At 43.9% G+C, this 25,817-nt stretch overlaps 1 protein-coding gene across 13 annotated transcripts in view; it reads left to right on the top strand.

The window, feature by feature from the left end:
* Positions 1–25,817, top strand: part of Erc2 (ELKS/RAB6-interacting/CAST family member 2) — a 907,844-nt gene that overhangs the window by 250,736 nt on the left and 631,291 nt on the right. For all 13 annotated transcript variants that reach the window (XR_003377058.1, XR_003377054.1, XR_003377057.1 and 10 more), the window contains one exon: positions 21,910–21,984. Coding sequence is in view for 2 of the 13 variants with exons in the window: in XM_026779811.1 (XP_026635612.1) it covers positions 21,910–21,984 (75 nt within the window). In the remaining 11 variants the exon portion in view is untranslated. The remainder of the gene's footprint in view (positions 1–21,909; positions 21,985–25,817) is intronic.

The raw sequence follows: 25,817 nt of genomic DNA, 5'->3' as shown, positions 1-25,817 counted from the left end.
AATGGGTCTGTCAAGGCTTTTCAATGCTTTCTAAATATGTATCTAATTGAATGTCTATATCACATTAAAAATTAAGAGGAGGCCAGTGCAGTGGCTCAGTGGGTAAGAAAACTCTTGCTGCTGTGACCTGAATTAGAACCCTGAGACCACATGTTTGTCCCAGATCAACACATAATTTGTCCTGTGACCTCCACACATGTGCTGTGACACCCATGTACACACACACACTATACACACAGAGAGAATATACTCTTATTTTTTTTTTTTTTAAAAAGTCATTAAGTTTTTAAAGGAGCTGATCACAGATATTTGCACATACTTAACAGAATGAGGTCTTTCATAGAGTTAACAGGGTACTAAAATAAAACCATGCATCTAGTACAAAAAAATGTTTTTGAATGCTAACTCTGTGCCAGGCAGCTTGTAAGGAGTTGAAGAGAGTCTGATGTGAGCAAAACATGCATTCTTGCCTCCCACAGAAATTTGAGCAACTGGATGGGTGGATTCATGCAAGGTTGTATTGTGGCAGTAAAAATTAATGTACATCAGGCCCTCTGCACAAGGGCGCTCTTTGAGTTAGTCTATGAGAATGAGAATATTTTGAGACAACATTCATGTAAATCTAAGTACCTTCTTTTTTTCATACATATGGTCCTCTGATATGCACTGTAAATAAATATTGTGGCTCCAGTTCGTGAGGTTTTATTTTTTCCATAGTGTTTTGTTTTTAATATTCTGCTGTTTTTCTGGAGAATGATCACAAAATCCTGGAATGTTTCAGGAGGTATTCAATTCCTGGTCCCTGATAAACATATTATATCTGGAACATTTCAATGGACGCTTCAATAAGCATTGAAAAACCATAATTCAGACTTTAATGAAATTGCTGCAGACATGTATAATTCGAGAGTGTTACATCATTTAGTAATTGCATTCTTCAAAATAAGTTATCTTCTGTCATAATTAGAATGAAAGGGATTGAACTATAACTTCTTTAGCCAGACGTCAAGAACAACAAACGGGAATAAAGCCTTCTCTAGCTTTTACTGATAATTCCTAACATTGTTTTAAGGTCAGATGCATGTACTTCAAGTATCGGGGTACTTAATGGCATAGTTTAGTCAAATTAGAACAGAGATACTGGGCAGTCTTGATTGTTTTAGATCAGCTGGTACTAGGTAGGTAGAAATACTTCCCTGAGTGGTTTTGTTTTTAGCTGCACACAGGCAATTAGCTGCTGCTTTTCAGAGAACCCAAACCTAGGTACAATGCTAACTTGATTTGGCTCAAGAACTTTCTTAGTGTGAAGGCCCAAGAATCTTTCTTTGGACCTAAGGAAGATGATCTCAATGTCAGTCAGTCCATCACTTTACATGTTTATCGTTTTTGTTCATATGGTGGGAACATTTAAGATCCACTCTCTAGGTAAATGTTAAGCATGAATTATACTTAACATATCACACATAAACTTTCTAGAACCTATTCGCTTTATAAGTAACACTTTATACCCATTGAGTGATACTGCCCTATAACTACCACCATTTGCTGTTTCTATGTGATCATGTTTTTAGGTTTCGTATGTAAGTGAAGTAGTTCATTCTTCATCATTTTATATCTGGCTTATTTTATCTAGCATAATGTCCCCTAGGCTCACTGTCCTGTTGCAAATACTCTCTTCCTTCATTTTCATAACCATTTCTCAATGTCTTTGTGTCAGGTCTCCCATGAGTACCTTACGTTAGTTTAATCCAAATCTGTCGGTCATAATTTTGAAATAGATGTACACATAAATAATAAAAAGCGATGAGCCATAATTTAGAGATGCTCAAAGTTTTCCCGTTTGGTTGCCAGATGTCCATTGCTTTAGATCGAAAGACATGTGCAAACGAACTTCTTGATTAGGGCATTTTTGGAGACTTTCTACAAACACAAAGTCATCAGAATGATATTTTGGAATTTTAATTTACTTTTATGGGTACTATTTATATACACACATAATATGTTTTGTATAATTAGGAGAAACTGGTTTCCAACCCTAACACGAGTCATTATTATGTTAAAATCCTATAATTCATGTGTAAAGTTAAACTAGAGGCTTTCAATACCCAACTGGAGTTAGGTCTGGAGGACACTGTTGGTTTTAAATGGTTAACAGGGAAACTGATTGCTGCCTTTGGGTGTTCCAGTGACTAAAACATTGTTCACCCAGCTGGCCAGTGGTATTATGCCTAGTGTTGCATACCAAGGTTCCTCCACCCCGTGGTGAAACGGCTGCTCGGATGCAGACTTGGGAGCAAACTCTGTTTTTGCATTTTGTGTCTGAGTTCAGGGTAGCATTTGCTCATTGTATGACCAAACATGTTCAGAAAGTACTCTTTCCAGATCAGATCCAGAAAACAACCTTTTAGAAGTAAGAATATAGTTCTCTCAGAGCACACTGATTGCTCTAGACTCTAGTCCATGTTTTATAAGTTTAAAAATTGAATATGGTGGGTATGGAAGTGTATGCCTTTGATCCTAGCAAGAGAATTCCCATATCGTTTCTGTGCCCCCTCTACTGAGGGGTTTTTCAGGTTTGTTCCTTCCTTCCTTCCTTCCTTCCTTCCTTCCTTCCTTCCTTCCTTCCTTCCTCCCTCCCTCCCTCCCTCCCTCCCTCCCTTCCTTCCTTCTTCTTCTTGAGACTGCATATCTCTATCTAACCATTGTAACATGAGGTCCTGCTTGTTGGGGTTTCTATCCTGCCCAGTTCCCATGGCCAGCAAGCCCCAAAGAAATCACACAGAGAGGTCTCTATTAGGTTATAAATTGATTGGCCCATTATATTAACCCATTATTCTTATCTATGTTAGCCACATGGCTCCGTACCTTTTTCAGCAGGGCAGGTCACATCCTGCTTCTTCAGTGGTCTGGGTAGGACTGAGGAGGAATGGGCTTCCTTCTTCCCAGAATTCTCCTGTTCTCATCACCCTGCCTTACTTCCTGTCTGGTTGACCTGCCTAAATTTCTTGCCTGGCCAGTCAGTGTTTATTTAAAACATGATTGACAGAATACGGACAATTCTCCCAAATCAAATCATAGATATCCTATTACTCATTATATGGACCAGGCTGTTCAGGAACTCACAGAGATCCACCTGCCTCGACTTCTTGAGTGTGGTAATCAGTTTCCTAGCTATGGATGTTTGTTAGCATTCTTGAGGACCCAACCATGGCTTGAAGAGAAGCCATAGGTCAGAAGTTAGGGAGGCAATCACGACTTCAGAGATGGAGAGGAGGTCTGAAGTAATGGGGGACTCAGGCACAGTGAGGCGGAAGACTGATGGGCACTGGCAATTTCATTGTCCCATTTGGGGTTGCTCAGAAGACTGAAGCATATAAACACTCAGCATAGGGTCTAGAGCACAGTGAGTGTTTATAAGCAATAGGTGAAAAAAATCTGCATTTGGTGGCATGCTGGTAAATGTTTAACCACTGGTTCTTGAAGGGACAAGGAGGGTTATGGCTAATTTGCAGGTCTTGAAGCCTTCAGTGGGGCAATGACTCCCATGATGGCTGATGTAGCAGTCAAGTGATGCCTTTGAACATAGAATAGACAAGGTTGTCTCCTGATCTGCTAAGACCCGATTTCAGAAAGTACCAAGTGTTGTGTGTGATGTCAGAGGTCCTGACAGCCCGAACATCGCACCTTGGCATAGTCACCTCAAGTCACCTTGCTCAAAGCTGCCGAAAATTAGTTTCCTAAGAGATCCGTGGTATTAATGTGAGGAGTTTTATTGGGAATGATTGGCAGGCCCTGGGACATGGGTTTTGCTCTGGAGAATTTCTAGACTTGCATCTGTAGCCAACAGACACTCTGGATTTGAGACTGGAGAAGAGGAATGCATTTTAATTCACGGCTGGGTGAGGGTGGCTTGGTGGGAGGAACTAGGGAACATGAGTAACTGTTAGAGCTGGGGAAGGATAGTCTTGTTAGGGAAAAGAAGCTAGGTAGTTTTCAGTCTTATTTTTCCCCCAGAAGGTTTGAGTAGGCAAAGTGTGTGGGAAAGAAACTGAGAATAGACCAGAATTCCATGTGATGGGTGACAGTAAAAATGAGGACAAAGTGGCTGTTAAACCTGGCAGGGAGGTTGTTCTTGGAGGAAGAACCAATGAGGAAGGATTCCTGTGTATAGCTGCTTACCTACTGTGCTGGCCCAGCTGGTAGGTTATGTAATACATTGTAGTCTTTGTCTTTTACAATGACTGAAAGATTAGCATTCATTGACTTGGTTGCTCACTTTGGAAGCACAGAGATCGTTCCAGATGTTTATTGTACCCAGTACAGCGGATTATGCCTAAGACCTCATGCTTATACTCCTGTGGTAGTTTTCCACTGCGGGGACAAATAGCTAGTCTCCTTCAGGAGCAGAGATTTATATTTTGATTATGATTTTGTTTTAGGGCTGTTCAGCATCATCACTTTGGGCCTCCAGGGAGACAGAGTGCCACTGCAGTTGAGGCTGTGGCATAGAGTTGCTCATCTCTAGTGGCCAGGAAGCCTTAGGGTCTGAGAGAAGTCCCCCAAGAAAGACCAACAGCCATTTATGCAATAACAAGAGAACTAATTTCAACGTTGGGGTGGCATTTGGCAATCCCCAAAGAAGGTCACAAGCTCCTTTTAATCAGAGTTAGGGGAATCCCAGAGAGGAGGATTTAATCTGGGGCTGATTGGCAGAGGAAAGATTAGTATGGGAGCTGATTGATGGAAGGTTCTAGTGGTTAGAGACTGTCCAGCAGCAGGGTAGGAAAAGCTATCTTTAGTTATCAGGAGACTGGAGCGCACCTGCTGAGCCAGCAGAAGGCTGTGGTTTTTCTGAGGCCTGTCTGTTTAGCTCTGTCCCATTTTAGTGAACCAAAAAACTAAAGCTTAGATTTCTGTCAGGCTTCTAGAAGAGCCTGGTCTGCCCCATCCCAGCTCTCCCAGAAGAGTGGGCTAGGGGTTGGGTCATGCACAAAGTGTGGTCCCCAAGGACATACCCCAAAAGATCCACTCTCAGGTCCCATCTCTCAGGTCTCTTCCATTTTCTAAAAAGTTGTCCAATTATGAGCCTATCGATCAATTAATTTAGTGACGTGGTCAGAGGCTACATGAGCCAATCAATCTCTTTCCCAAAGCACCATTTCTGGATATCGTGTCATCGGAGAACAAATGTTGAACACATCAGCCTTTGGGGGACGTTTTGGCTCCAAACTATAAAAACTCCATTTCAAAGCCACCTGAGTTCCCTCTTCCTTTGTTTCTAAGCCCTGTATTGATTCCCATCATCTTACCTGCTGCTTATGTCCTCAGTTCTTCACCCATTCTCTGCAGGGCGGTGGAAATAATGCCGTTGTACGTGTGACTCTTGTTTTGGGGCGGCTTTGATGGCGCTCTGTTGCCTTTAGGGTGAGATCAGAGATCTTGATGACCTGTGACTTTACTGTCCCCCAGAAGCAGAAGCTGTTCACACTAACGTTCTCTTCCCTTTGCCTTTGCTGTCTGCTTGGGTTTTGTCTCATCACCGGGTCTTTGTGTATCTGCCGTCTTGGTAAGAAAGCCTCTTGGACTGTGATCCTGATATAGCCTTCCTCCCTGTGCCTGTTGGTTTCCTTTGTTGAATCTCTTATTTCATTTTTAATCCTTCCCTCCTTTTATAGCTGCCTTGCTCAGTATATCACTGAGAACGCTGTCTCTTTCTTGTTTACTGTTGTTTCTTCAGTCTTTAGACAGTGTTTGTCATATAGAAGACACTTATTGAATCCACTGCATAGATAAAGAAGTGGAGCCATAAAGTCCAAAGTCAGCTGGGCGTTATGATTTTTTTCTCTTATGTCTTATACATCTAAGCTCTCTCTCGGTCCATCTTCTGCTGCCTCTGTCTGTTATACAGTGGTACTAGATCCAGAGTGGTGGTAGTCTTTGGTATTTTTATGATTGGATCCTGTTATTCCTTTGGAGGTCTGCAGTATGACTCTCCCCAGCATTCTTTCCTTGCCTTCGGTCCACATATCAGTACCAACCAGGCATCTTTTGACTGAGTTTCAGGTGCCTTAGACATGATTGCTACGGAAGTCAAATTCATCAGATCTACTTTTTTCCATTCTTTCTCATCCAACAAACAGCACTTGCATGTACTTGTCTAATTCGGGAATCCTGTACAATCTCCATGGGGGCTTTTCCTTATCTTCAGATCAGTTGTACAAAGCTACCTGGAATTTCTGCATGTTATTTGATTTAGGACCCTCTTCTTTCACGGTCTCTGCTCAGCTCAGACCATTGTCTTGTCTAGCCTGCCATTGTAGGGAGCCTTCTCACTAAGGCTTTCTGTTTAGGTTGGGTCAGCTCCATTATCCCTTGGTGTCTGTTTAAAATGCATGTTGGTTTTGTCCCAGACTCCCCATTATTGTCACGGAAAGGTCAAATCCTTTAGTGCCCCGCTAAAGGGAAAGACTAGTGTACTAGTTTATGCAGGACAGTGAGAGATTACCAAGGAATGAAATCAAAGAGCAAGACCTGATGGTTCATGTAGATGGAGACTACGCTTTCTTCCCAGATGCCCAGATCCTAACAATCCCACAAAAACATATTAATTACAACACTGTTTGCCCAGTGGCTCAGGCATATTCCTAGCTAGCTCTTACATCTTAAATTAACCCATTTTTATTAATCTGTGTATCACCACGAGGCTATGGCTTACTGGTAAGGTTCTGGCATCCTTCTCCTTTGGCAGCTACATGGTGTCTCTCTGACTCTGCCTTCTTTCCTCCTCTATTTCTGCTTTAATTTTCCGCCTTGCTATATTCTGCCCTGCCATAGGTCAAATCATCTTCTTTGTTAAGCAATAGTAATAAAACATATTTACAGCATACAGACGGGAAATCCCATATCAGGTTCACTTATTGAAAGTGCAGTACCCATGCTTACTTATTCCTGGGTTCTGTGTTGGTGTCAGATATCAGAGTGGACAAGGCTCCTTCCTGTTTGTATGTTCTCTAGAGTGTGTACATGTATTCTTCTTAGCTCCTAAATTTGTAAGTGTAATTTTTCTGATTGCAAAGGCAATCTAGGCAATAGGAATTAGATAAGTTTTGCTAGGTTCATGTCGCCAATTTCTAGTATATGATGTCCTGTACTAGATACAAAGACTTTGGAAAAACTGGGAGTTTTCTAGTTTGTATTTTTACTCTCTTTACTGTCCTCACCATTGCCAACAATAGTAGACTTCCTCAGCACATGCTTAATTAAGAGTAGTAGTAGATTGGGCAAGTCAGCTATTGGCTTATGACCATTGTACTTTAGTTAAAGCAGATTGGAAGTCAGAAGAGTGGTGTGAGGCCTCAGTTTCTCATGTGGCCAGTGTAGGGATGACTTCATGCAACTGTTGAGTACAGGGGCATACATTTACATTGCTCAATGTTTTGTTTCCTCTTGTTCATGGGCATACAGCTGGACTGCATTTCCCAGATGTCCATGCATGTATAACCACATGACTACATTTAGGCCAATGACATATGAACAAAAATGAATGTGTTACTTCCAGGACTGACTTACAGAAGCCTTGAGTTCATTTGTCCTTCAAGTTCTTTGCTATAGTAGTAGGCCTTTCAACTTCTATTCTGTTAGTTTAGAAAATTGTGGTAGGGAAGCTTAGACACATTTATATTGTCACACTGCCGCTCATGCCCCTGGGAAACCCATATTGTCACCATGTCCATTTCATAGCTCCTGAAGTCCCGTGTTCACAGTTATACTGCTAGAAAGGAAGCGAGCCCTGGGCTGCAGAGCTTCAGCTTCCTAGGATGAGAGCTTGTTTTATCACAGCCAGCACTACCAGTTTCGATCAATTCGAGATGACTGCAGCTCCTTTTCCAGTTGTCTTCTGTTGTCCAGTGTCTGTTTTTACAAACACACTGTCAGCAGACTCTGAAAACACTGTTGTGAAATACGACCCTGAAAGCTTCAGTGTCGTGCTAGGGATTAGCCATGTTATCCCCAGGGGTTCTCAAGTGAGTCTTGCTGCCAAAAGAAATCTCCTGCACTGTTTTCCAAATGACATAGAGGGTATAGTCCCACTTATAGGGGTGCGAGTAATTTCTAACATATGGCTCATGATTTACTGTCTTGAAGAAACGTTTATCTGTGGCTCAGTAGCTCAGCCTCGTCAGACTTGAGATGATGAAAGTGTTTATGAGAAAAGGACTTGCCAGTTCAATTATTATTTCAAGGGCCTGGCTAAGAGGAAAATTATGCCATTGTAGCTGTTAGAAGCTAACCTCTAGTAGACAGCTTTTTAAAGTAGTTAATTTCATTTCCCCTATATCTTCCCAATAATTCATCTTAAGAAGTTTTGGTCATTTTTACCGATGTATGCATATATGGAAGGAAGTCTGTTCTGTTCCTTAGGTGTGAGTTGAGAGCAGTCTGCCTGGTCCTGGATGTCACCACTATCAGAACCCAGTGTGAGATGGGCTTTTCAGTGTGTTTTACCCTTCCTTGTTTGGGGGCTTTTCTCTCATGATCATAGCGCGTATTGTTTCCTGGATTTTCTCAGTGCGGGGAGAGTTTCTTTCTTTGTCTGGGGAGACATGTTTCCTGGATTTTCCCAGTGCGGGGAGAGTTTTCTTTGTTTGTGTAAGGACAGCGTCATAAGTCCTCTGCCGTTTCACCTGGCATCTCTGAGAACGCTGTCCATCTTCTGTCTCAGCACAGGCATCACCATGCTGGTGCAGCAGCTGTCGTGGGGGGGCAGTAGATGCAGCCGTCTCCAGTGCAGGCAGCAACAGTGTGGGTTGGAACAGTAAAAGTTGCCTGAAGCTTTGTGCACACATGGTAGCCCAGTGTTCTTGGAGTTCTTTAAACCAGGCCAGCGACAGAATGTTTCTCCTTGCTGCATGTGCCCAATCAAACCACGCCTAATATTCCACCAGTCCCAGGCCCAACGCTGCCCCTTGGAAAATTCAACGGACAATATTGTTACAACTTGATGACATAACATTGAGGTCTTATGGTCATCTTCACCACAGACTACAGTTTATTGTCACATTTTACTTAAAGAGAATATGGACATGTCCATACACATACCCCTACATTTACTCCTATGGTTTCAATGGAAAGAAATTCAGTTGCTTACAGCTCTAGAGACAGAAATCTGAAATAAGGATGCTGGCAGGGTCCTCTGCCTCCAGAAGTTCTAGGGAAGAACTCATTTTTGCCTCTCCTCATTCTGATGACTGTTGGTATTCCTTGGTGTCCTTGGACGGGAACTGTGTTCCTGTTCCCTTCTGTCTGCACAGTCTTCTCTCTGTTTACTGACTGGGGCCCTGTTCCTCTAGTCTCACCATCATCTGGACTTCGTCTCCTCCTTTGGTCCATGTGTCTTCTGTCTATTGCAGCTCTCACCTGGTCTTTATTCCTTTGAAGACCCTGGACCTCTCTGAATTTTGGCCTGCCCAAATAATCTTATCTCATTTTGAGATCCTTAATTTAAAAATATCTACAAAGGCATTTTCCAGGTAAAGTCACACTCATAGGTTCTGACAAATATATTATTTGGGTATGAGGTGGGGAGAAGGGTACTATTGAATATAGTAGATGTACCCCTACCCTGAATTGAACATTTTGTTCCTCAAAAGAACTCTCTCTGACTACTTAGGCCATGTTGGACCACAGAGACTGTTGTAGCCAAGACAGATGCTTTATTTGCCTTTAGGGACCTTATGGCTTGATAGAAAGTGTAGACACTGAAGTAAGGAAAAAAATTGACAGTATCTAATGGCTACACTATTGCATGATCTACCTAGGCAGATTACCTCTATGCGTTTCAGTCCACGGGTATATCTAATGGAGATAAAGATAGTAGACCTGCAGCCTGGAAGACAGTTCAGTGGGTGGTATTGTCTGTGCAAGTATAAAGACCAGATTTCACTTCCCCAATTCCCAGTCCAAAGCCTGATAGGGCTGAGCGCACTTGTAATCCCATCTGTTGTGGTAGAGATAGGCAGATTCTTGGAACTAGCCAGTAGTCAGTCATCCCAAAAGGGCAAGATTTAGGGAGAAACCCTGACTCAAAATATAATGTGGGAAGCAACTGAGGAAAGCATCTCCATGTCAGCTTTTGACCTTCACCTGTTCTTACTTACACACGCATCCTTATACCTAACATACACGTGCTTGTATGCGCGCGCGCACACACACACATACACACACACACACACACACACACACACACACACGGGGGGGGCAAACATTGGAGAATGTCAGCACATTTATTGTGGGGTTGTAGGGATCTGGATGCTGAATTTGCTTGCTCCACCTTAGGTCAGGTATGGAGCAGAGATGGGATCATGGGGAATGTGGAGCATCTTTCCAGGAGAAAAGACTTCTGCCTTGCTGGAGGCACTGTTCCTAACTTACTCCATCACCTGTCTGTCCATCTATGCCCCATGTGGTCTCTGGGCCTTACTCCCCTCGTCTTTGTTGGTCTTTTCTTGATATGCAAGTGAAGATAATCACCGGATCTCCATGGAGTTGTGGGCGAGAGCGGTGTCAGGGACAGCAAGAGCAGACTGAACTGACTTCGGCCCAGAGAGCGTGATTGACAGTGGGGGATAGGCGCTGTTAGTTTAGCCATGCAGCCCTGGGTGTGCTGTGCTGTGGTCAGGTGCACACCTGACTCACATGACTGTAGGGCAGCTCCTCCAGGTACAGACCCTGCCTCAAATTCTCTTCCTCTTTATCCTTTATTGGAACCGCAACCCCTGAGAACAGCATTCCCCTCTGTCAGTGCTGCTTGTGTCTGACCTTCTTCCCCTGCGCCCCATTACTGCTTGTCTACACCTGAGGCCACGAAACACAGAGAGGTCCAGTCCTCACACCTGAGGCCACAAGACAGAGAGGAGGAGCACTTGCTCCGGGTTTTACAGCTGGTTTATGGCACATCCAGATGGGGATGACAGTCTCAAGGCCGGCAATTATATCTGTGTGTTTCACAGAGGAAAGGCCCACTCACTGTTTCTAGAGATATGAAAAAAATTCACAAATGCCATATTGTATTGTGTTTTGGACCCAGTCTTCAGAGCTCTGTGATGATGTTAATTTTTGCACATTAGAAAAGCTTTTTTTTTCCCCCTGACTGAAGTGTCAGGTTCATTTGAAACAGGAGTCATTTCGAGCTGCAGAATTTGCAGGTGCTTACTTGCTCAGTCCGTTGCTTGTGCTCATTCTTTATGTCAATCCACTGACATGGGTTTTCACCAGTATCGATAGAACAATAAGGAAAACACAGAAAGTACCCTAGAGTTGCACAGAACTTGCTGCGAAGACTGGATGGGAAGGCTTGGCTCAAGTTTGGAGCTGGCTTATAGACACTCCCAGCAGGCCATGTGTGCTCACATGTATCCTGAAGCCCCTAGTCACGGCATGGATGATGGCTTGAAGCCGAATCTGTGGGACAGCATGAGCCAAATGTTTGGAAGTTCTATAAGGGGTGCTAAAAGTGAGCTGTGTGAAAAGCTCTGCTCTGGAGAGGCAAGTAGTACGTGCTTGTGCAGGTGCTAGTCACTGGCAGGGCACCGTTCCCTGCATGCAGACGTGCCATCCCCGAAAAGGAGCATCAGCGTTAGATGAAGAGCAGCATGGGCTCTGGGAAGAACGACTGAAGAAGTACCATTCCGTAAGAAACGTCCCCAGGAGAGAGAGTGAGGTGCACTTCTGTATTAGATGAAGCGTTAGATGGTAAAAATGTATCCTCTGGAAGCTGTACCGCTGGGGCTCAGCTTTGGAAATGACAGAGGTGGATTTCAGCTCTGGTTTTCTCAGGTCTGATCTTGGTCTCTCTGAGCTCTGAAGGTCCCTGCTTCCTCTTGAAAATGAAGTCTGAGATGAGGGCTTTCCTCCTAAGTGTGGGATATGAATGACATGCAATGGTTTATGCCAGGCAATTAGCAAATGCTTGGATGTGGCAAGGGGTATTGGAGAATCCCATCAAAGGAGAATCAGAGGGAGTGGGTTTGGCTTAACACAGGCAAGGAGAGAAGTTTTCAGTTTGATGTTCTGTGGAAGTGTGAACTCTCAGCTCTGAAGCCTTTCAAACGTTAGCTCAGTGGCCCACATCGGAGATAGATGGGAGTGAGAGGCTGTGCCAGCTGGTCTCCATGGTGTCTTCTAGTTCTGTGAGCCCTTACTTCCTTACAGTGTTAGGTGTTGTTCCAGATGAGTGTTTGAATGATGGTCTCTAACTAAAGAAGGACTTGGCCTTTCTGTATAAATGTCACCGTCCCTACACCATCGCTGTGTCCTTCTGTGGCCTAAAGTGTGGAGTATGTCTCTATCTAGAGAAGCTGTCTGCGTAGGAACTGCCCCATGCTCCTGTCGTGAGCTGCCATCTGGACTGTGGGGGTGTGCTGGGAACACGCTGTTGATTCATTTGCCGTCCCCTTCTGGCATCTCTAAAATGGGACCTAGGGCTCAAGCTGGCAAGCAGCCAGACCCCCCTCCCCCCCCTCTCTCTCTCTCTCATACCTTCTCAAGTGCTGGAGAGAGAAGAGGGCACGAGAGGAAACTGGCAAAGATGCAGGCAAGTGTCTGTTGGGCTGCTTTAAGGGTGGCTGGGCAACTTTAGGTCTCTGCTTTAGAATGTGCAGTGCTAAGTGTTGCACCAAGAAAGATGTTCTCAGATGGAATCCATGGAGCCCTGGGATGCCAGTTCCCCCATCTAACTCCTTTTTCCCTCTGCCTGGCTCTGGCTTTTTATAGCTCTTTACATGCTGGCTGCTGTTTATCCTTCAGGTTTTTTTTTTTTTTTTGAATGTTACTGAAAGAAAAAGTATGGGCTTAGGACTCCCTAAGACCAAGTAAGTTCTCAGCACAAAGGAGATTTATTTGCCACAGAGAGACAGAAGGCAGAAAATAAGAGACAAAGACAGGAGATAGAGGATGAGGGAGAAGAGGAAGGGAACAAAGGAAAAGGGGTGGCCAGAGGACAGCTCTCATGGCTGTGGCATCAGCTCTTGCAGGGTCCTATCTCTATCCACTCATAAAATATCTTTGCCACAGAATGTGCCACCTTTACAGAATTTAGACACAGGAGAGGGGGGCTGTTGGTAAGTGGCATTGTTACAATCCCCACTGTAACTCCCAGAGATTCGTTTCCCACCTAATAAAAAATAAAACTCACCTCTATCCCAAGATCACCTAAGATGATCCCATCACAGCGCCCATTAGCTTAAAGTGTAATTTCATTTCATTCTTCTTAGTTTACAGCCCTATCACGTATATAGTGTGTCCACTCACTATCTCTGGTATGGACCAGTCTGGTCTGGTTGAGACTGGTCTGGTCCTGTCTGGACTGGTAGAATCCTGTCAAGAGCAGTCTGCTCCAGTCTAGACTGGTTGAGTCAGTCTTGTCTGGTCTTTTCCGGTCTGGTCTGGTCTGGTCTGGTCTGGACCGGTCTGAATGAGTATATTCTTGTCTGGTCCAGTCTTGTCTGGTCTGTTCTGGTCTGGACCAGTCTGGGCACACACAGCACACATGACATATATGGTGCACACACTACACACATGACATGCCTATGACAGATGCATGACAAACACATGACACACACGAAACACACATGACACACATATGACACACATTCAACCTAAACAGACCGGACAAGACTGGACCAGGCAAGAATATACTTGTCCAGACCAGACTGGACAGGACCGGTTGAGACTGATCTGGACAAGTCTGGTCTGGTTGAGACTTGTCTGGTCCGGTCTGGACCCGTCCAGACCAGTCTTGTCTGGTTGAGACCAGTCTGCTCTGGTCAGGACCGGTCGAGACAGGTCCGGACCAGTCTTGTCGGATGGAGACTAGTCTGGTCTGGTCTGGACAAATCTGGTCTGGTTGAGATTGGTCTGGACCAGTGGAGACTGGTCAGGACCAGTCAAGACCAGTCTGGACCAGGCTGGTCTGGTCGAGACCAGTCTGCTCCCGTCAGGACGGTTCGAGACCGGTCTGGACTAGTCTGAACCGGTCTGGTCCAGTGGAGATGGGTCTGAACCAGTACACTCTCAGACATTCAAATATTATACTGAATAAGTGTATGTGTCCCTTTAAATCTGTAAACTCTGACTAGAAGCTTACGGAACTGCCACAGCTGGGGAGGCCAGAGGAATCCTAAGCTCTAGAAGGGTTCTATGCCACAGCCATGAGAACCCTGCAAAGGCTAAAGAGCTAAATGAGCTTGGAAGCCTACTGATATCAAAGAGGAACCCAGCCCTGATGATGCTTTAATTTTGTTCTGATATTCTCAAAACCAGTTGAGCCATCTTGGAGCTGCTAAATTTATGTCTAACTGTTCAATGTGTATAAGCTGTTGTGCCAGCAACATAAAAGTAATATAGGGTGCTGAATCTTTCGCCAACCGTGGGATTCCCTTGTCGGTCAATTTTTCTCCACTGAGGTGAAACACACAGCTCTGAAACTTCCATACACTGGATTCACAGACCAAAGTCTGAATGTTCATCTTTTATAGAGGATATCACAGTAGATTTTGATGTAACCCGTACTCATTCTTCTGTATGCTTTAAGCATCTCTAGATTGCCTTTAATGCATTATCAATGCCATACAAACACTCTATTATTGATAGAATAATGGCAAGAAAAAGTCTCCTTGCCATGTGCAGACACTTATTTTTTTAATAAATGTTTTAAATAATATTTTTCTTTATTCATTGAAAAGTTCATATATATATATGAATACATATATATATGAACATATGTATATATGAACATGTGTGTGTGTGTGTGTGTGTGTGTGTGTGTTGATCATATGCACCCCTACCCCATTCCAAATTTCCTTTGGATTACTAATACCTTCCCCTCTCTTTTAATGACCAACTGGGTCTAAGTGCTGTCCATATGCACATGGGTTTGGGACCATCCACCAAGGCATGGACAACCTACCAATGATCTGGCCACATCCCTAAAGATAACTCACTCTCCTCCAACAGCCAATAGCTCCTCAGCTAGTGGTGGGGCCTTGGTAGCCCCTTCCATGTTGGATTACCTAAATTTTTTGTTTATAGTTGATTCAATTTAGAAGTGAATAACTCACAGGTACAGAGCATTGGTTTTACTAGAACAGAATTGTGCTTACCCCACTTCTGTGTGCCTATTCATGCTTATCTCTTAAGCTTTAATATTTAATATGAATATCAGAACTATTTATTTGTTATTGATATACATTTCTTTATGTTTTCAAGTACTGAATTAAAAATTGGAAATAGAAGGCCAAGCCAAAGTAGATACAGGGAGGTTACCACACAGAAAGAAGGCAATTGAGATGTTACTTCCAATGTCCGATCAAAGCCATATGGCAAACCAAGAGTTTTGATCAGCACCCCAGGCTCTGGAGACAGGCTGCCTGCAACAAATCCCTGCAGCTTATCACCTTTTTCTTGGGAAAATTACTAACTTCTCTGCTTCTGCTACAAGTGAAAAATGATGATAATAATAGTACCTGCCTAAGGAGGTTATTTTGAGAATTAAACACATTAATATTTATAAAGTGCTTAGAAGATTGCTTAGCATAAGTAACTCCTAGCTGTTAGCCTCACAGCACCTGCTTTTGGCTGGAAGCACCGTAGAACATCCAGACTCCCAAGTGCAATGCATTTGTTCTGTTTCAGTGGCCGAACAGTGTTGAGCATCCACACTCTTGGCAGGCACATCAGTAGTTCCTGGGAATATAGCAGACACAGAGTGTTCATGAAACTTACTGCTCGGTGTTAGACACACACATTAATCAGTTATACTTGGTTTTAGAAATTAGTATAAAGTTGAACCTCTAGTCAGTAATATATAGAAAGTATACTTAAAAATTACCATGAGAGGGTATGTGGAGGTGTGGAACCTACGGTCATCTGGAGAGCCAGCTGCCAGCCTTTCTGTGATAGCTTTGTCATCTATGGGTCCATGCCCATGGCTTAAATCACTGATCTCTATGACTTTCCTTTTGCTAAACTGAAACTCCAGATCCGCCCCCTGCCTTGCTCTTTGCAGTCTTTATTTCTCTACTTGTATTTGGCCTAGTGCATTCGCCATAATGCCTTCAAGGTTCAACCTATGTAATAGCTATAAAAAATCACCCCACTGTGTGCGTTTTTGACATTGTGTTTGTCTTTTTATCCATAGATGGGCATTCGAGTTGTTTCTATATTTTGGCTATTGTGGTAATGACAGTAAGAACTGGACTGTACAGACCTAAAGTAACATTTCAGTCAGTGATGAGTTAATGATGTGTTCAATAGTGCTGCGTTAGTAGTTAAATGCCGAATCGTATCTGATTCTCTCTTACCATCCCTTGCCTTTGCTCAGAATTCCAGTCTTGTTTTTCTAGTGGAAAATCAGGGCCTCCCCAGTGGATGGGTTGGTATTTAAAACTGTCTTGTTACTTTCTCATTAATTCCTCCACTTGGCCTTGGCCTATAGAGTGACAGTAGTTTTTCTCCCCCTATGATGCTGGGGACTGAATCCCATGCTAGCTTCACTCACGCTAGCAAGTACCTTGCCCCTGAGCTACAGCCCCAGCCCTAAGAGTGGCAATCATGAAACATGGCTACAGATTCTTTTGCCTTCCATACTGAATGCAATAGTCCTGTGAATGAGCATTCATGCTTCCGATTATACAGCAATGCTATAGGTTTAGACCCACAAGGACAATGCAATCGCCTGCCTATTTTCTAGAACTTTTGGGGCTTTCTATGTAAGTGTAAAACGTGATAATACCTTGAGGCTGCCGTGCTTGGAGGATGCCCAGGCCATGTACTGAGGCTCATATGTTGGTGCTCAGAGAGATGATTCTAGCCAAGCATAGTCTTCAGATTGTTTTCCAGGTACATTGAAAGATGATTAGGGAAAGATGCCTTTTTGGGGTGACTCCAATCCTTCCTGTTCCAAGCTTCAGGCATCATGCCATAGAGATACATCATCTCTGTTCCTTTCTTCATACATTGCTGAACATAATAACATAGTATTTAATATCACTAAGTTGTGCTAGCTGGTTCATAACATAGGCTTCCAGAACCATGGTGAGATAGAGGCAGGTAAAAATAGTAATCACCTTTGGGAAGGAAGTTGAGTTTTGGATGTTGTTTTGCTCACCCTTGTCTACTGAAGAAAGTATGTGATATATAGGAACACTGTTTGGCCTGGATCATCTTGGACACTATTGTCTATCCTGGTAAAGATGCTAGACTCCAGACTCTCATTAAGTGTCAAGAGATGTCACTCTAATGAGCCACCTGAGATTTCATGCCCCTATTGTAGGATCTTGGTATGTTTCTAGGTTGATCACCTGGAAAGGCTTGTAGTAGGAGCTGCATTGCCAGTCCCCCACCCCTGTTCCTTTTTCTTGTTTTTAATACTGAGAATGGGTGTGACTAGAAGCAGCAGCCAGAACTGAGCATCTCACCATGTGCTGCTCTCAGGCTAGAAGGCATTGTGCTCGCATCTTCCTGCATCCCAATCAAGCTGCTTTCCTTTGGTCTGGAGGAGAACTGTATCCTGGCCCTCAGGCTGGGATGTGGGCTCCTGACTTGAGACTCTCAGAGGACTGCTCTTTTCCAACATGAATGATGTTTAGCCCCCAAATCTGGTTGAAAGGCAAGATTCTGAGTCAGGCCACAATGAAACCCTATGCAGTGGTGTGTGTGTGTCCTCTAAGAGAGAAACCACACTTTTATTTAATTCTTTTAGAGATCTCTGACTCAGAAAAGCCTTGGGTTGAAGTGCACTTAAGCTGAACTTTCGATTCCCCCACCCTCATAGCTGGCAAGAACATCAAATTCTCCCAGGGAGCGCCATTTGCTATTTCAGATGCATGGTGGGAACATCTTGCGGATGGCTACGGGTAGTTTCGAGCATCCGGGGAGGAACTCATCTACTGTCTGCTTGGAAAAACTTGGGTACAGAATCACATAGAACGTCTGCAGTGATTCAGGAGCAGCAAATAGCGCAGGTCTGAAAAGGTGTTCTTTTTTCTTGCATCCATGCACGAACTGAAGCAGAGAGCTGGGGTTCCTTTAGGTAAAGCCTGCAATCTGCAAGCTTCAAGTCTTAGCTTCATAGAGTGTGCTGTTCATCTTTACTCTCTTCGTTTATACAAATCCAGACTTTTCAAATTCCCGTGCTCCAGGGACCCAGGCTTCTTTTGAGTCGAGGCCTTGCTGTCTTCCTGGGTCTAGGAGACCTTCAGCAGATTAGCAGATAGGAAGGGATGGAGTCTTAGGTGTAGCTTAGAAGTTTCTCTGGGAGGTACTGTCTTATTGCTGTCTGAGCCCCGTTGACTAGGAAACTCATTTTAGGCACAAGGCTGTTGGTGGCAGGGAGCTTCCTAACATTCCACACTGTGAAAGAGGAGCCCAGATGTTTAGGGGTCACTGGTCCTCTCTGCTGAGGCGCTGTGAGCCTTGCCAGAATCTTAGAGATGAATAAAACACTAAGGTGGCTCCTTCCGACCCTCCCATGCACTCTGCACACAGGTTATTATGGTCTCTTACCTGGTACTAGGAGATTAAGGCTGTCCTTACAAGCTGAAGTCAAGATTGACAGAGTATCTTTAAGGTAAGAATGAACATTTCCAGCTAGGTAATGGCAGCACATGCCTTTAATCCCAGCAGTTGGGAGGCAGAGGTGGGGGCGGTGTGCACGTCTGTGAGTTCAAGGCCAGCCTGGCTTGCAGAGTGAGTTCTAGGAGAACCACACTTTCCAGGTACCAGGGAACCTTATTTTCTAAGGAGTGATGTAGTAAAGTCCAGTCTGGATTTTGAGCTAGTTTTTCATCAGAGGTGGTATGAGGATTAGGAAGAGAACCATTTCTACTTTTGGGAGATTCTTGCACAAGCTCAGCATTGTTTTGCATGTCTATCCTGACATGTTCATGCCTTGCAGAAAGAGCAGCACATACCTTTACTCTGTGGCTTTTGCATTAATTCCAATTAGTTGTTTCTTGATTATTTTGACCTGTTTTATGTAACATCAACCTACTTCCTCAGGTTATTTCTGATTTTTATTCTAGGACAGGATTGATTACGGTATGAAATTATCATTTCTTTGCTTTCTCTCTTTTAAAAAGGTGGGTCTTGCTGCGTAGCCCAGGTTCCCTCAGCCTCCTGAATGTTGGGGTTTACAGATGTGTGCTGCACCTTGCTTGGACATTCATAAAGATTATTATTTTTAAACTTATTTTTATTTTGTGTCTGGATGTTTTGCCTACATATGCATCAGGCACGCAGTGCCAACAGAGGCCAGAAGAGGGCGTTGGATCTCCCCAGGGCTGGAGTTATGGTGGGCTGTTATCCACTCTCTGGATTCTGGGAGTCGAACTTAAGCACTGTGGAAGAGCAACCAGTGTGTCTAATCACTGGATCATCTCATCTCTCTGGCCCTCTTTAAAGATTATTTTGGCACTACCTGGCATGGTGTATGGAACTGGGTTGGCTGTGACCTTTGAAAGCCGAATGTTGAGACTGGATCTACAAGCTAGTGTTACAGTTAAGTATACAAACTCAGGATTAAGTAAATTGTAATAAACTGATAATTTACTTATTTTCCATTAGATCATAATTTATATATTTTTTTAGTTTCTGTGCCTTACAAAATGCATTACAGTGAGGTCCTCCTTTATACTTTGTGTGCTTTTTCTACTCTAAGACAAAACACGTGATACCAGATACATCTTAAGACAAGTGATACATTGAACAGAGAGTTCATAGTCTATACAGCATGGCGTGGGCTCTAGGAGCCCACTGGCAGCATCGTGTCTTGAAGAATGGGCTCATGGTGAGGGTGCACTTGAGAGGGTGTGGTCACGTGCAGGATGGGGTGCTTGAGGGATGGGCTTACTTTTGTAGCCGCCTCTCATGGAAAGATACTAAGGTTCCAAGAGAAGTACCTACTCCTGCCTGAGCACAGTGTCCTTGGTCTCTGATAACTCCCGCTCAGTTTTACCACTTACGTGTTCTGCCATGCTCGGAACCAAGATTCTAGTGCAACTCTGGGGACCCAGTGAAACAGTATCCCAGCCACCACACTTCCCAGCTCCCCACTAAGTGACACCATTTAGGTGGCTTAAGTGGGCTATGGTAGATGCTGGTGCTTAAATGTTTGCCAGAAGCACCTCGCGTTCACTTCCTGCGTCTCATCTTTCTCATTTGGTAGTGCTGAGACATCCAAGAAAGAAGCAGTACTGGGGCAGCGATGCTCGAAAGGACGGGTTTTTATAAGGTCAGTCTTTCAGAAGCCCTTGCCAGCTCCAGGGAGCTGACAGTGCCCCCGTTACTAGATCCCTTCACTCACAAGCCTCTGGAAAGCCAGAGATGGGTGTCTCTCTTCACATAGGAGGCCAGGAGTTCTAGATTAGACTCTGTCCCTCCCAGGGCCGTGTTACCAGAAGAAATCTGCCAGCCCAGGGGAGAGCATCTTAAATAACTACGTAGAATTTGAGAAACAATGTTTCATAAGATTGCTGATTTCTGTTGCTTGGGGTGTTGAGGGTGGAGTGTGGTCATCGGAAGTCCAAGCTCATGTTGGTGGCCGTAAGTCCCCAGTTGGTCTTCAGCACACGCTCGGGTTCTCTTGGTTACTGGCATAAATGGTTGCCAAAGGAGGATACTGGTTACCTGCTCATCCACCTTATCCCAGTTAAGACCACCTTTCCGTGTGGAATGTGGTTTTTTTCCTAACAGTTTTTATATCAGCGTCTCCGATCTTATGGAATGGTGGTGTCTGTAGGTAGAAGGAATGAAAGTAGTTAATTCTAAATGCCCCTCTGGGAAAAGCTAGATATTCGTTACAGTGTACACTCCCAGTTTTTACGTTAATGTTTATGGTTCAGAAGCTTAGAGGTACTCCATAGTGATTCTGAATTGACTTTTCTAGAACCAGAAGCGAATCTTAATGGACTCTCCATAAATGGCCTGTATCAGCAGCCTGCGTCTCCAAGTCCTGTGGGTCCCCTCCTGGCAATGACTCCCACAAACTGTTGATGCTCGTGGAGAAAAACAAAACATGACACCAACGAACTTTGTGTTTCCTCTTCTGTTGAGATGGCTTTTCAAAGTCTTGGCTAGTGGTTCTTTGGAGGAAAGACATATGGCGGGGGAGCCTTCAAGCTTAAAGTTGGGATGATGCTGTTTGCTCTTTCACTGAGGGAACCTCAGCCAGCCTTCCAAGAGTTCTTGGGTATCCATCTGGCTTTGGCCAGTTTTGCATCTCTTTTGACACAGTTGTTTTTAAATGCCAGTTTTAATTCCTTGCCATCAGGAGCTGGCAGCTTATCGCCCACAGATGTGATTTTGAACAAGAACCTAAAGTGTAAACTCAGAAGTGAGAAGAGATTCTCGGGGACTCATCAGACCACTCCAGAAAGTATCACGGTTGTACTGAAATGGCTCAGAATCGCTCACTGCAAACCTGCAGAGTGCCATGCCATGCGAGCGAGCGAGCGGCAGATTCACAGCCACGTTAGTTATTTTCTTTCGTGTATCTCCTTGCTGCGTTAGTGCTGGGAGCAGAGAGCAATAGAATTGAGTAAATTATGATCCGAAGGCTGGGCACCAGCCCGTGTTGAACAGTGTTTGGACTATGATTACTTTCTGCCTTTGTCACAGTTGACATTAATTATTGATGGAAGTTTCAGAAATAGCGCATGTGCCAGGAGCGTTTCGCCGGAACTCAGGCTGCAGGCAGGCGGGATGCTGAAGAGTGTGGGGGAAGAGGCACCTGTGGCTTGTTTATGTCTGCATACAGGGGAGCTGGGCCTGGTGGGCTGCGTGGTAGCCGTGTAAAGGTCATGGTATAACAGAAGGATGAACCGTCAGGCTTATTTCTATCGTGTTCCTCCCCAGGAATTGCACCGAAGGAGCCAACTTCAGCCGGAGCCAGCCAAGACCAAGGCTCTCCAGACCGTCATTGAGATGAAGGTAGGGAGCTAAGCATGTTTGGCAGAGCCGGCAGTGCCCGGGAGTCTGTTTGTTGTGACTGGATGGTGCCTCACAGACATGTGCACGCACCCAGTGTTTTTCTCTCGACACCGTGGAGGGAGCGCCGCTTTGGGCTCATTTTGCTTTTCTTAGTGCATCTCAGTTACTGGCCTTTTAATTAAAGGGCTTTTCCAGGCCAAAGAATAAAGGGCTCCAGTAGCCCGTGTTTGACAGGAGCTGGGCTCCTTCCCAGAGTGTGACCAGTGCCTTTGAAGAGCTCGTTTTTCTGAACATTACAAATGTTTGCTTCGAAACCAAGTGCCCCTCCCCCAGGAGGGAGAGGAACAGACACCTTTGAGAATCCAGGACTTGACATGGCGATGTACTGAGTAGTCAGTGAGAAAACTCTGCTGTCCCTGAACAAGGATACTTCCTGTTAACTCCAGTGTTTTCTTCTTAGCCAGTCTGGAAGTAAGAATAGTTTATTAAATGCTTGCAAAGTATAGAAATACTCTTGAGAGGCACAGAGAGAAAGTATCTTAAGGAATAAAAAAGAAAAACAAGATCCTCCCAACTAGGTTTAGGTCATGTGAAGAATAATCAGGTCAGTGGTGAAGGACACATCTTGTTTCTGATCAGGAAACAAATGTTATTGAAACATGTTTGGTTTGTCAGTGTCTAGACGTTTGAACTCTTCTATTTCCAGTTGTATTTGTTTGTTTGTTTTTATTCAGAAGGAAACAAATGGCAAAATTATTTGTTTTAAAAATAAATTATTTTATTTAAAGTGTTGTGTTAAGGAGAAAATGTTTTCAGAATGACTGTGTCTGCAGTCTGCAGACTGCATATCTGAGCTCATACTCAGAGATCCCCAGACCCCATTGTCCTATGAGAATCCCGAAGCTCGCCTGCAGATTGCTGGTTTCCTGGCTCACAGTACATACTTTCAGATTGTTTGTGCAAAGTTCCCAGACCCTAGAGAAAAACTTCAGTGACTGTTGAATTTTTGGTGTGTACAATTGTGGCGAGATTTTTTTTTTTTTTTAGCTGTCAGTGACAGTGTTTTTACCCAAGGACTTCGTTTTCTGGCGTAGCGTAACGTTTTTGTGACTTCGCAGCTATGCTTCTCCAGGGCAGTTACGTGAACTAGGGCATTCAGAAGATATGCGAGCAGGTTGGTTTGGAAAGTATCATTTGAATGAAATATGAAATAGATTGAACAGTGAGGATTAGTGCTCGCTGTGGGTTGTGGTTGCTAATTCATGTAACTTTATTCTCTACTTAGGAGACAGTGATTTATTGCTGGCATTTCAACTTCTCATTGCAACCAAAACTGAAATTAGATTGAAGGGGGAAAAAAAAAACTCAAAAAATAAAACTTAAAACATCACCCCCCCCCACACACACACATGAGACAGAGAGAGAAACAGAGACAAAGGGAGACGACAGAGACAGAGAGAAGAGAGAAATGAGCTGTTTTATTTTATAAGTATGGCTGTTCCTCTCTACCACCAGCCTCTGCACTGAGTGCCTCTGTGTTCACAAAAGCAATAAGAGGACGTATGTAATCGAATTCCAAATTTCCATTTTTTAAGTAAAAGGAGAGTCTGGGGATTCCCTGAGAGGCATGTTGCCTCGTCTGGTAGGCGTTGCCTCGTTAAATGTCCCCCTTTAAAAGACAACTGTGTTTTTGGTGACTGTTTAAAGTAGAAATACTGTTTTATATGATATTCTAGTTTCCTATTTTAGTGTAATAGAAAAAGTAAGTAAAGAGCATTCATTTAGTTTAGCTAACTGGGGAGGCATATGATGGAAGAGCAAAATTAATATAAGCTTCTTCTCAGTTAAGTGAGAAGTTTCCATTTATGGATGCTGGTCATACTGAGCATAGATATAGAACCATGTTTTTAGAACAAATGAAGATGAATATATTTCTCAGGAAACAGAGTCCAAATTTGGTTGTGCTTTTCATGTCTTCTGGCTCACATGAGCTTTGTCTTATATTTTATCCATGGAGAAGTCTGGTCCCATTAACATCTAAGATCCACACACCTAAACTGAGTCATGGAGAGCCTTGGTGCAGGGTCATCTCCTACGTAACCTGTGTACTTGTGACAGAGGCTCTGGCCTTATCTAATTTTGTGCACTAGAAACAGAGAGAAGGTTAGGAACCCAGACCATACAAGCCTTAGAGGAGAACCACTAAACAGAACTTAAACTTAGGGCTTGGAGTTTGAGATTGTTTTTTTTGTCCCTGGATTTGACTGGACATTGTCTTTGTTATCTAGTGCCTTGCCAAATCTGAAGTTAGAAAGAAATTGACTTCTTTTTTTTTTTTTTTTAAAGACAGTCTCATGTCCCATGTATCTCAAGCTGGCTTCAAATTTACTATGTAGTCAAGGGTGACCATGAACTCCGGATCATCCTGTCTTTCGTTCTCAGATGCCAGGATTACATATGCCACCCTGCCCTATTCAGAAATGCAGAGAAGGCTGTCTCAAAGTGTTCTCTAGTTTCAGGAAGGTGGCACGAATTAGAGCTGACAGACTGTCCCTTACTTGTCTTTTGTTCCTTAAGAAAACTGAGGGTGAAGTTCTGAACCCCGTTTGTCTCCACAAACATTTGCATCAGCTCCACAGAGGGGCTTGGTGTGAAGGTCTGCAAAATCCTGCTTTCGAGCTGCATCCCAGAGCTCCCACATCCCTGAGCGCTCTGACCCACAGACTGACTGGTCTGTGTGAACGTCTCTGCAGGGTCAGCCCTAGAGAAGGCCATCTGCACCCCAGTGGGGTACAGTGGACAGTCCTCCATAGACGCACCTGAGAGGAAGGAACGACAGTGAAGTTACTGATGGTTTATCTTCTTGCAGGAGTCTTCACGTTTTAAGTTTGGCCCTGATTTGGTCTGGCAGGTAGGTCCCACATCTGCACGTAGAAAACCGTGTGCGCTTCCCTGAGAGATTTCTTTCCTGTGGCGCTCCTGAGGCCTCTTTTCTGATTCCCTGCTGAGTTCCTGTCTGCTCTTTTGGCGAACTGCCTACAACAGTTCCAAATCTGGGTCTTCATTTTTCATTTTTCTCTTTTTAGTGCTACTGCCATTGAAAGAACATACCCTTAACTGGTTTTTATTATAAATTTGCTGTGAGCATTCTGCCCAAAGCTTCCACTTTCTTGAGTTTACTGATAAACATTATCCAGTTTTTAAAAGTGAAAAAAGAACGGAGTATGTGAACGGCTGCACTTGTCAGCTGTTTTGAAAACTTTTCTTATTAGAACTTGTAAGCCAGTGAGCATCTAACTAAGACCTGTTGAAATCACAAGGAAATTTATTGGCCCAAGTAACTGAAAAACAAAACAAAACAAAGCAACAACAACAAAACCAAGCCAAACCGTGGTGTGATTCCAGGCACAGCTTGATCCAGGGACTCAAGAAACAGCAGCATGCATACTTTTGTCTCATTCTGTTTCTGGTTTTGTCCTTCTTCGTGAGAGCTGTTTCCAGACAACTTCTCCCTGCCTGGCTAAGGAAGATGGCTGTGACAGCCCCGATTCACAGAAGGAAGGGAAAAATGAGGGTTTTGTTTGGTTTGCTTTTAATACAGGAACGCAGCCAATGCTGGAGAAATGATGATTATAGGAATAGGGTGTAAAACTTCATGTGAAACTCAACAGCCCATATTGAAAAGAAAATGCTCCCTTACTCACAAGTAAAGCTGATGATCAACAGAGACATTTTCTGGGATGGGAAGATGTCTTGGCTAGTAGTAAGCTTGCTGTGTTCTAGATAAGTGTGAGGGCCTGAGTTCAGATTCTCAGCTCAGCACCAACACAAAA

Source organism: Microtus ochrogaster, chromosome 6 (assembly GCF_000317375.1).
Source record: "Microtus ochrogaster isolate Prairie Vole_2 chromosome 6, MicOch1.0, whole genome shotgun sequence".
Lineage (NCBI taxonomy): Eukaryota > Metazoa > Chordata > Mammalia > Rodentia > Cricetidae > Microtus > Microtus ochrogaster.
This window is presented reverse-complemented; position numbering and strand designations above follow the sequence as displayed.